Source organism: Arachis hypogaea, chromosome 7 (assembly GCF_003086295.3).
Source record: "Arachis hypogaea cultivar Tifrunner chromosome 7, arahy.Tifrunner.gnm2.J5K5, whole genome shotgun sequence".
NCBI lineage: Eukaryota > Viridiplantae > Streptophyta > Magnoliopsida > Fabales > Fabaceae > Arachis > Arachis hypogaea.
In genome coordinates, this window is record NC_092042.1 from 5,122,405 (window position 1) to 5,135,879 (window position 13,475).

Sequence of the window (13,475 nt, forward strand, 5' to 3'; positions counted from 1 at the left end):
ATTAAAAGAAGAACCAAATTACTCGATTCTCCTAAATGGATTTTAAAAACGCGATTCCCCTAAATTATATAATATATAAATTGTCCTAGACTTTTGTATTTTAAATAATATATGAATCATGTTATCCTGGGACGATTTATGCATGAAATGCAGTGCTCAAAAACATATAAATCGTCCCACGCCTTTGTGTTTTATAAAATGTATATAAATCGTCCTACGCTACCATGAGTTACGTTTTTTTATCCTAAAGCTTATTGTCCTAGCACGATTTATGTGTAACTAGTCACCCCCTCAAGACCCTAACAAGATTTATGTATTACTATGGTAAGGCACATTAGACTGGGACGATTTACATTCAAAAACACAAAGCTCGTTACTATGGAATAATTTATGTGCTAAGAGAGGTTATAAATAAAGGAGAACCATGAATATCGATCCATAGTTAAGTTGAGAGTTTTAAAAAGATGGCTGAGAATATGTTTTTGTAGTTCATTACCAGAGAAAAATTGATGAAAAAGTAAGGGTGTAACGTTCGGTAGTAAAAAGTAAGTGAGAGTGTTCGTAAATCCTTCAACGAGTTTAGAGGATTTACGAAATAGTATATCATAGAAGTAAATAAAATTACGATAAAAAGTAAATAAAATTCATATGAATAAAACCAAATAAAAAATAAAAAATTTTATATACAACATAAATAAAGACAATAAAAGATAAAAAAATTTATATAAACAAAAAAATAAAAATATCATAAAAATAAGAATTTATACAACAATATTTGTCATATGAATAAAAAATACAATAAAAATAAATAAAAATCGTATGAATAAAATCAAATAAAAATAAAATTCATAAAAAATATACATATAAAAAATAGTTTAGTAGATGATAAAAAAAACTCATATGAACTAAGAAGTAATACGTACTCTAAAATATAAGATCAGCACACTAAAAAATAATATAAAAAATATTTATCATGTACATAAAAATATAATATAATCTTATATTTTTTATATTATTTTTTTAATATTCTGATCTCATATTTTTAGAGTACATACTATTTTTTTAAATTATTTATTATACTATTTTTTATATGTATATTTTTTATGAAATCTTTTTTTTATTTGATTTTGTTCATATAATTTTTTATTTATTTTTATTATATTTTTTATTTATATGACAAATATTGTTATATAAATTTTTATTTTTATTAATTTTTATGATATTTTTATTTTTTTGTGTATATTTTATTGTACTATATTTATGTTGTGTATAAAATTTTTTATTTTTTATTTAATTTTATTCATATGAATTTTATTTACTTTTTATTGTAATTTTATTTACTTCTATAATATACTAATATACTATTTCGTAAATCTTCTAAATTCGTTGAAGGATTTACGAATACTCTGACCTACTTTTTATTACTGAACGTTACATCCTTACTTTTTCATCAATTTTTCTCTGGTAATGAACTACAAAAACACAATCTCAGCTATCTTCCTAAAACTCTCAACTTCACTATGGATCGATATTCATGGTTCTTCTTAATTTATAACCTCTTTTAGCACATCAATTATTCCATAGTCATAATCTTTGTGTTTTTGAATGTAAATCGTCTCAGCCTAATGTGCCTTACCATAGTAATACATAAATTGTGTTAGGGTCTTGAGGGGTGACTAGTTACACATAAATCGTGCTAGGGTAATGAGCTTTAGGGTAAAAAGATGTAACTCATGGTGGTCTAGGACGATTTATATACATTTTGTAAAACACGAAGGCCTCGGACGATTTATGTATTTTTGAGCATTGCATTTCATGCATAAATTGTCCCAGGGTAACATGATTCATATATTATCTATCTACTTAATATACTAAAACTGGATTTTCTCCCGACTAATAAGGGTGACGTGTCGATCTCTTGTGAGTCCGTTTTTCCTCCAAAACGAATGAAATTTTTTATCTATTCTAAATTATTTTATAAAAATACCTTTATTATAATTATATTATTATATTATAATTAATATTTGATGAATAATATATAATTATACTAATTTAGGAACATATCTTCATTATAATTATATCAAATCAATATTTAATGCACTATTAAACTACTTATCAATTATAATGCGTAATTACTGTACATAATAAAAAATTGCCTTAATAATAAGTAATTTACATATTTATTTTTGTTTTACTAAGGTCTATAAATAGTATTTTTCTGTGGTACATGAATCTAAATTTGAGAGTCAGCTCATAATTTTATATTTAGTATTTTTTTTACTACTTCATAAAATAAGAATGTATTCTTCGTTTTTTATTGAAGTTGATCATTTTAAGGTACAATTTATAATTTTTTATAATATTTTTCATATACTCATTCTATTATATTATTTTTTAATAATTTATTAATTGTTGTTACTCTAAGTTATTCTTATCGTCTAATGTTCCAGTTCGATTGTCTTTTACCACAATCATTCACAATGCATCACATCCATGAAATACCTCATCGAGTTGTCTTCACTTATTCAGGTTCCAACTACATAGATGTAAGCGTTCAAAGAAGGGGCAATAATCTCTACTTTACCGAAGGATGGTTAGATCTACTCACCGAACAACCGAATGGAATGTGATTAAAGTTAGCTTTCTTGGGAAAAGCCCGATTTTTGATTGAGGAATTGCATCCACGGAATTTTATAGGGCAAGTTCAAGTTCCATCCCCTCCATGCTTTTTACGTCTGCCCGAAAATCTTCAAAGTGGAGCACATAATGAGATTGAATTCTCTCAGTTTAAGTTCAGTTTTGCTAAATTCGTGACAAACTCGGATATGCAATTTCAACGATTGGTAATATATTTAAATTTTTTTATTTTAAGTTGTTTATTATTAGAATAATTTTATAATATATTGTGATTTTTTTTTCAAAAATTACCGGCTTTCTTTTGCATGCATGCATTGCCATTGAGAAGAACAAGGGTTAGTTTGGTTTCTCGGTGTGGCAATTCTATACCTTGCCGCATTGCATGGATAGCGGATGATGAAGCTTATTTAACAAGAGGATGGTTTGAATTTGCACGAATTTTAAATGTTGATATTTACGAAGTTATTTCAGTTGGTTATCGTTACGAGAATGACTCTATATTATATGTGACTAAGAACTAGAATAGATTCAATATTGTTTAAGTAATTTGGTTTTAATATTAGTATTTGATTAAATTATAATTAGAAAATTTTAAATTATTGCCTCAATTTATATATTATGAGTATTTTTCGTGGATGTACTATTTTTAAATAATTTAATAATTAATAAAATGAAATGGTGCCAGATATATTATTTAAGTTTATTTTTATCTTTTATTTCTTTATTTGTATTTTCATTATATTTGACAAAAAATCTCTACCTAAACATAGTTTTTGTTGACCTAAATACAATTTAGTTGCCAATAAAAATCGATTTTATTTATAAAAAATAATGAAACATGTATCTTTTGATATTATATTAATATAGTAAGTAGACATTATGATATAATAATATCTTTAATTGTATTATAACTAGCTCATAAATAATGTATGATTATATTATTTTAGAAAACTTTTTTCATTATAATTATATCAAATCAATATTTAATTATAATAAAATATGTTAATTATAATTATATCATAAAATTATAATAATTACGATAGTTATGTTATATATTTTAATCATTTATGTAAGTAAATAAACTAGAAAATAATCAAATCAAATCATGACGGTAAATAAATAATATAGAATAGTATTATACATTTAATTGCATTATAATTAGCTCATGAATAATGTATGATTATATTATTTTAGAAAAATATTTTTATTATAATTATATCAAATTAATATTTAATATATTATTTAAATCTATTTTTTATATAACAATAATATTATATATATTTATATATCACTTTTTTAAACTTATTCTTACAAATATTGGCATATAATTAATATAAATAACATATATACTTAATAAATATCTTTATTAAATTAATTATAACGATTAATACAAGATAATCTCATAAGTATAACCTAATTATAGCAAGAATTTTCATAAAAAATTGATTACTAATTTGAATATAATTGATATATTTAAATTGATACAACCGATAAGATTGAGAATATGTAGCAATTATAGCAATTATTATATCAATTATAATAATAATTCACGTGACTTCATATATAGTAATTTTTGAATTATAATTGTCATATAATTATACTTGAATATTATTTAATTTTAGATGTTTTATAGGTAATATTCATTATCACATGAATTATCATCATTACTCAATAATAATAATAATAATAATAATAATAATAATAATAATAATAATAATAATAATAATTTCAAATTTATATAATTAATATAATTGATATAGTTCTAATTCTCATTCGTATGTAATAATTTTATTAGTATGTATTCACAGTTTTAATCAATATATAATAATAATAATAATATTATATGGACATAAAATTAATTGGTTAACACATTGAATTTAGCTTATGAATTTTTATTTTCTACTCAAATTTTTAATCATTAGTGATTTTATTTTTTATATTTACAGTAAAATTTGACTATAAAAAATAGTTTTGATTATTTTCTATTTTATTTATTTATAATCATAATTAAATTTAATATAATTATAGTAATATAAAGCTGCTTCATATATAGCAATAATATTATAAAAAATATTATTGCATGATTATAGAATAAAAAATAATCATATATATAAAACGAAATAATTATAACAAAAAAAATTAATACATGTGATTTAAATGTTTTTAATAACTGGTAACATGGAATTTAACAAAATATAATTCATATATTTTTTATTTATGTATATGTATATAATTATATATATATATATATATAGCATTATTTAATAAAATTAATATATACGTATATATAAATAAAAAAATTATTATAATTTCTGAAAATTATACATTAATTTTTTTTCAAATAAATTTATTTTAATTATATTACAATTAGCTCATGAATAATGTATGATTATATTATTTTAAGAAAATATCTTCATTATAATTATATCAAATTAATATTTAATGCGTTATTAAACTACTTATAAATCATCGATATTTTTAATCATTCTAATTATATTAATTGATATAGTTCTAATTCTCATTCAAGTGCAATGATTTTATTATGAGATAATTGATGCACACATTAATAGTGTCCCATTTAATTTGATATCAATTAGTGGACAACAACAACAACAACAACAACAACAACAACAACAACAACAACAATAATAATAATAATAATAATAAAGTCTACACGGTACATGCATTATATTTTAAAAAGGTAAAATATATTTTAAAAAATTAGAGTATTAATAATCAATCATGATTAATATCAATATCAATAATTAATTTTTATAATTAGTTTTTGTACTACTAAAGACTACGTATAGTGTTTTTCTTTTTTGTAGAATAAAAAAGGTTGTGATTCATAACATTTTTGTAAAGTTATATCATATGGACACAAGATTAATTAGATAATAAATTGAATTTTAATTAATATATTTTATTTTTTGCTCATATTTTTTCATTAATTATTTTACTTTTTATATTTACAGTAATATTGAATGTAAAAAAAAATATTGAATCTTATCTATTTTATTTATTTAGATTCATAATTAAATTTGATATAATTATAGCAAGTATCTAAGATTAATAATAACATGATAGTATAATTTTAAGTTGTATAACATAATAAAAAAATGTAACAATTTATGTATGCTTCCTATATAGCAATAACATTATATATACAACAAACAACAACAACAACAAAGCCTTGTCCCACTAAGTGGGGTCGGCTACATGAATCAAACGACGCCATTGTGCTCTGTCATGTATCATGTCTACAGAGAGACCGTTTACATGTAGATCTCGTTTGACCACCTCATGGATGGTCTTCTTAGGTCTTCCTCTGCCTTTCGCCCTTTGTCCATCTTCCATCTCATCCACCCTCCTGACTGGATGTTCTATCGGTCTTCTTCTCACATGTCCAAACCACCTGAGACGCGATTCAACCATCTTTTCCACAATGGGTGCTACTCCAACTCTCTCCCTTATATCTTCATTCCTTATTTTATCCAATCGCGTATGACCACTCATCCATCTCAACATCTTCATCTCTGCCACACTCAGCTTATGTTCGTGCTCCCCTTTAGCCGCCCAACACTCCGTACCATACAGCATAGCCGATCTTATAGCGGTGCGATAGAATTTACCTTTAAGTTTTAAAGGCACTTTTTTGTCGCATATAAAACCAGATGCACTCCGCCATTTTGACCAACCTGCTTGGATCCTATGATTTACATCATGTTCAATCTCTCCATTATCCTGTATGATGCACCCAAGATACTTAAAACTTTTAACTTTTCGTAGGATGTTCTCTCCAATTTTCACCTCTATATTGGAGTTTTCCCTTCTCAGACTGAACTTACATTCCATATATTCCGTCTTGCTACGGCTTATGCGCAGACCATACACTTCTAGAGCTTCTCTCCATAACTCCAACTTCTTATTTAGGTCTTCCCTTGACTCTCCCATAAGGACGATATCATCGGCAAAAAGCATGCACCATGGCACAGGCTCTTGGATGTGCTCTGTGAGTACTTCCAAGACTAATGTGAAAAGGTATGGACTTAAGGATGATCCCTGGTGTAATCCTATACCAATAGGGAATTCCTCTGTCACACCACCTTGAGTTTTCACACTAGTTGTGGCCTCATCATACATGTCTTTAATTGCCCGAATATATGTGATCCTTACTCTCCTCTTTTCTAAAACCTTCCATAAGACCTCTCTTGGTACCCTATCATACGCTTTTTCCAAATCAATAAACACCATGTGTAGATCCCTTTTATTACTACGATACCTCTCCATCATCCTTCTTAATAGGTATATCGCTTCAGTGGTAGATCTGCCTGGCATAAATCCAAATTGGTTCTCTGTTACTTGTGTCTCTTTTCTCAACCTCCGTTCTATCACCCTTTCCCATAACTTCATAGTATGACTCATAAGCTTAATCCCTCTATAATTTCCGCAACTTTATATATCCCCCTTATTCTTGTAGATAGGTACCAAGGTGCTCTTTCTCCACTCATCAGGCATCTTCTTTGACCTTAAAATCTCATTAAAAAGCTTGGTTAACCAGTTGATGCCTTTTCCTCCAAGACCCTTCCAAACCTCAATCAGGATATTATCAGGTCCTACTGCCCTGCCATTTTTCATCTGCTTTAGAGCCTCTTTTACCTCGAAGTCTCGAATCCTTCGATAGTAGTCAAAGTTTTGATCTTCTTCCCTTGTGCATAATCGACCAAGGCTCGGAAGAGTCTTCTGTCCCTCATTAAATAACTCGTAGAAGTAGCTCTTCCACCTTTCATTAATCTTCTCCTCTTGAGCCAATACCTCTCCATCCTTATCCTTTATGCACTTAACCTGATCCAAATCTCTCGTTCTTCTTTCCCGGCTCTTTGCAATTCTATATATACCTTTTTCTCCTTCTTTCGTGCCCAAAGACTGGTAGAGACCCTCATATGCTCTTGTTCTTGCTTCACTTACAGCCACTTTTGTCTCTTTCTTAGCCGCCTTATATTTTTCCCAGTTATCTGCATTGCGGCATAAAGACAACTCTTTAAAGCATTCCCTTTTTATCTTTATTTTTTCTTGTATACTCGCATTCCACCACCAGGACTCCTTGTCTCTTGGTCGTATTCCTTTAGATTCACCAAAACTTTCTTTTGCTGTTCTTCTAATAACTTCTGCCATCTCCCTCCACATCTCTTTCGCGCTTCCATTCCCATCCCACTTTGCCTCTTCTCCTACCCGTCTTAGGAAGCTTCTTTGTTCCTCACCTTTCATCCGCCACCACCTCGTCCTTGGGTTCTTCGTATGATGTCTTTTCCTCAACTTTTGCTCAACGCGAAAATCCATGACGAGCACCCTATGTTGTGTTGTCAAACTCTCTCCCGGGATAATTTTACAGTTAATGCAAAATTTCCGGTCGACTCTCCTCAACAAGAAGAAGTCGATTTGAGAGCTTGTCATGCCACTCTTATAGGTTATAAGATGTTCGTCTCTCTTTTTAAAACATGTATTTGCGATGAGAAGATCAAAAGTTGAGGAAAATCCAAAATAGTTTTACCCTCGGCATTGATCACCCCGAAACCATGGCCTCCGTGAATACTCCCATATCCAGTCACTTCTCTCCCAACATGGCCATTTAACTCTCCTCCTAAGAAAATCTTATCTCCCAAAGGTATGCCTTGAACCAAACTCTCTAGATCCTCCCAAAACCTTATCTTGTGTTGTTCGTCCGAACCCACTTGCGGTGCATAGGCGCTAATCACATGGAAAGCACCTCCCTCCACCACAAGTTTGATAGAGATGATCTGATCTCCCACCCTCTTGACTTCAACTACGTCCTTCTTCCACTGCTTATCCACAATTATTCCAACTCCATTCCTATTCTTCACCTTTCCTGTATACCAAAGTTTGAAACCAGAAGAATCCAACTCCCTAGCCTTTGCACCAACCCATTTCGTTTCTTGTAGGCACATAATGTTAATCTTCCTCCTTGTCATGGTGTCCACCACCTCCATGGACTTTCCTGTTAGAGTGCCTATGTTCCATGTCCCAAATCTCAATATTTTGTCGCTTCGACCTTTACCTTTTCCTTTGTGAACTAGCAATAACATTATATATATATATATATATATATATATATATCTCCTCTTTAGCTCTTTCCTAAAAATATTGGCATATAATTAATGTCGATGACATATATATTAAGTAAGTATCTCCATTGAAAATATTTGTTAACTATTACCGTGTATAATTAGTGTGTGTATATATATATATATATATATATATATATATATATATATATATATATATATATATATATATATATATATATATATATATATATATATATATATATATATATATATAAGGATTAATAACAAATTGTTACAATTATTTATCATCTAGAAAATTCGTACCTCAGACATAGAACTTTTTCTGTTTATTATTTTTCATACCTAAAGCATACTAACTACGATTCTATCAATAGTATTACCTATGATAGATTATGTAATGAAAAAGTTTAAAAAATAAAGACAAGAATTATAAAGTTATGAAAAGTCTCATCCAAATTTGATAAGCACAACACGACTTACATAGAAATTGTTCTTATGGATGATAAGGTAAGTTGATTATTTTCCATGATTCTTTCAAGTGATGCTAGGTCCATTTTATAAATATTTTTTGTTTATATTTTAAGTTTATTTGATAAATAAACCCTTGCACGAATTAAAGATAGTGCAATTTTATAGATTTATAAATGCGTGCTAATAACCTTTATATTTAATTTGTTTTAGAGTGTGATAATAGCCAATATATTTGTTGGTAGATTTAGCTATTACTATATTATTTATGATCACATTCAGTATATATGTCTGATTTATTGAAGAAAGTAGATTATTAAAATCGATTAATAACTATTTTAGAGTTAATCCAATTAATACTAAATTAAAAAAAACGTGCATAATATATTAATTTTTTATTAATCAAATTATTATAATTTAAATTAATTTTAAAAAATAATTTAAAATTATAATTTCAATCTTATCACGTACATGACACGGGTAATTACACTTATTTAAAACACAAAAGTCTAAGACGATATATATTATATGATTTAGGAGAATCACGTTTTTAAAATCCATTTAGGAGAATCGAGTAATTTGGTTCTTCTATTAATTTATTTAAATAAAAAAGCCAAAAAATTATCAATTATATGTGATATAAATATAAATTATTTTGATTTATTATAATTTTAAATTTGATATAACGACTATCCGTTAAAATTTTTTTTGGCTATTTAAGATTTCTTTGGATCTAATCTGAAGTTGGTTACCTTGTTTGGGCTAAATAGTCTCTTTGATGTCTGATTAAAAAAAATATATATATATATATATATATATATATATATATAGGTCTGTAAAGTTATTAAGAAGGGATGATATAATGTTCAGATTTCAGAACTTAATATGTAAATCAAAATAAAAGATGAGGTGCTAGGTTAGGTTTATGTAAAATTGAAGAGAGCGTAGAAATGGGTTTGAAGAAGGAAGAGGAAAGAAAATGAAAATGGCATCGGAGAGAGATAGAGAACATCCATAATGCTACAGCCACTAAAACATGTAACCAAACGCAGATCCCTCTTCTCTTCTTTTCTCATTCACATCAACAACCTTTCTTCCTTTTCTTCTTCTTCTTCTTCATCTTCTTCTTCTCATAACTGCCACACCGTCTTAAGAAAAATAAACCAAAACGACTTCGCATCCTCCGTCAAGGACTGGTTCAACACGCGCGACCCAATCATCACCCGAATCTTTCAGATTCTTTCTTCGACGGACTCTTCCTCCGACGCCGCCCTCGACGCCTCTCTCGCCGCTCTAACACTCCCCCGTCTCGACGAGTCCTTCGTCCTCACCGTACTCCACCATGGCACCGCCGCTGCCCACATCTACCCCTGCCTCCGCTTCTTCGATTGGGCCGGCCGCCAGCCCGGCTTCCACCACACTCGCGGCACCTTCTCCGCCATCTTCCGAATCCTCGCACGCAACAGATCAATGTCAACCATCATCGAGTTCCTCCGAACCTTCCGCCGCCGTGGCCCCGCCTTCTATCCCCATGCGCGGTTCAACGATACTCTTGTCATTGGATATGCTATTGCGGGTAAGCCTGAGATTGCACTCCAACTATTTGGTAAAATGCGTTTTAATGGTTTGGACTTGGATACCTTTGGTTACCATGTGCTTTTGAATGCCCTTGTTGAGAAGAGTTATTTCTATGCTGTTGATGACATTGTTAGGCAGATTAGGATGAAGGGTTTTGAGAATCGGTATACCAATGCGCTTGTTATGAAGAGTTTGTGCAAGCAGGGGAGGTTGGATGAGGCTGAAGGGTTTTTGTTTTGCTTAGTGGATGGTGGTAAGAAGCTTCATGGCTCCGAGGTCAGTGTTCTTGTCCGTGCTTTATGTGGGAGCAATAGGTTTGATCATGCTGTTATGTTGGTTAGAGAGTTTGGGGATTCGGGCCTGGTGCCGTTGGATCATGCTTATGGGGTTTGGATAAGGGGCCTTGTGCAAGGTGGCCGGTTAGATGAGGCCTTGGAATTTTTCAAACAGAAGAAGGAAGATAAAGGGTACATTCCTGGTTTGGCGAGGTACAACGTGTTGATTTACAGGCTCTTGAGGGAGGACAGGCTCGACGAGGTGTATGATTTGTTCATGGACATGTATGAGACTGCTGTTCCACCTAACACAGTTACCATGAATGCTGTGCTGTGCTTCTTTTGCAAGAAAGGGATGGTGGATGATGCTCTTGATTTGTTCAAGTCGAGGTCAGAGTTTATGCTGTCCCCAAATCATATGGCTTATAAGTACTTGATACTTACTTTGTGTTGGGACGGAAACGCCAAGGAAGCATTTAGTGTGTTGAAGAGCTCAATTGATCACCGTTTTATTCCAGATAGACGGACCTTTACTAGGCTTGCCAATGTTCTGTGTAGAGAGTGCATGATTGATGAGATGAAAGAGTTGCTCCATCTTGCCTTAGAATGGAAAATTATGCCTATTGCTTCCACGTATGATAACTTTATAACGGCACTGTGCCGGGCGGGAAGAGTGGAAGATAGTTATTTGAATAGGGGAGATATTGCTGCTCGTCTTCTCATTGAAATGAAGGAGAAGGGTCATAAAGTGACACCGGCTCTATGTAGAGTTGTTCTTTGTTGTTTACTTCAGATGGACAATTCAAGATCTCGGTTTTTCAGTTTGTTCGAGATGCTGTCCCATAATGATCGTCATATTTATGATTGTTTCATTGATGCAGCTGGGCATGCCAAGCAGGCTGAGTTGGCTTGGAAAGTGTTTGAGTTGATGCAGAGGAATGGCATTCAGCCCACTTCATCTTCTCTAAGTCTTATGTTGAAAGCTTATTTGAAAAGTGGAAGGACTTCTGATGCTCTTATCTTCTTTAATAATGTTTGGTCTCGTGGATTGGCGACTAAAAAGTTATATAATTGCTTTGTTATTTTTCTCTGCAAGAGCAAGAATCCTGAACCTGCGTATCGGTTCTTTCTCAAAATGTTAGAAGACGGTTTAAATCCAAGCATTGAATGCTATGAAATTCTTGTACAGGAGCTTTGTTCATCGGAAAGATATCACGAGGCAGTGAATCTTGTTGATATGTATGAGAAAAAGGGACGTCGAATAACCTCTTTTCTCGGTAACATACTTCTTTATCAATCTATGTTTTCACCGGAAGTTTACAATGCCTGTGTTCGTTTAAGAGGAGTTAAAGAGGAGGGAAAAACTGATTGGTCAATGCTTAGCTTTGTGGTTGGTGCATTTCGTCGTCATCATAGAGTTAGCCATGTTGAGGACTTGGAGAAATTAATCGCAAAGTGCTTTCCACTTGACATTTACACTTACAATTTGTTGTTGAGAAAAGCATGGAAGACTGATAAGGAGCAGGCTTGTCAGTTGTTTGAAAGGATGTGTCAAAGGGGCTTTGAGCCCAACCAGTGGATTTATAGCACCATGGTTGATGGTTTCAAAAGGCATGGGATGAGAGACAAGGCTGAGAGGTGGTTTCAAGAAAGTAAAAGGATATTCTCCAACAGAGAAACCAGAATGCTCATTTAAGGAACAATTGATCAGTATGCGTTAGATATCCAAAATGGTCCACCCAATTTTTGTAAGGATATTTTTTAGAATTGCATTTTTGTCAAAAGAAAAAAGTTATCTTGGATGCGTTGGATTTAGTTTTTTTTTCTCCGTATCATTTACTAATATTACATCCTGTGCAATCCTTTTATGTTGACTATTCCTCTCCCCCACCAAAAAAAAACATTCTTTTTATGTGTGGAAGCAATAGGAAATAAAATAGTTTCCACATTGTGTTATTTATCAGTTATCACATTAGATTTACATAAGCTGTGATATTTGATTTAACTTCATTTTTATCTGATACTGTTTTTTTTGCAAGTTTGATGTATTGCATCTTAACCTCATTTGATGGTAATAGTCATTGCCCAAGAAATAAAAAATCAAATATGATACAAACTTGAAGCTTCAGATAGGGGATTGGTGTTCCCTCATTAATCTGCAACGTCTTCATTGCATCCTTATTTGAGCATAAGCTATATTGGTTTATCTTCATTTGATAATAATTCTCTCTTCTACTGGCTCTTATTTTGGTTTGTAGAAGAATTAATCTGTCCTTTTTACCTTGGTTTTTTTAATGATTGTGTGCTTGACTCCCTTCCTTATTTAGAATTTGCACTTGTAGTCATATTTTAGTTCTTACATCTGGTTGCCATTCATCAAAGCTTTCCTCATATTTCATCAAATGATTAG

At 30.6% G+C, this 13,475-nt stretch overlaps 1 protein-coding gene across 1 annotated transcript; it reads left to right on the plus strand.

The window, feature by feature from the left end:
- The first annotated feature begins 10,229 nt into the window (after nucleotides 1–10,229).
- On the plus strand, nucleotides 10,230–12,761 carry LOC112702147 (pentatricopeptide repeat-containing protein At1g71210, mitochondrial). Its single transcript, XM_025753063.2, has one exon. The coding sequence runs from the start codon at nucleotides 10,230–10,232 to the stop codon at nucleotides 12,759–12,761; it is 2,532 nt and encodes an 843-aa protein (XP_025608848.1).
- The last annotated feature ends 714 nt before the right edge of the window (nucleotides 12,762–13,475 follow it).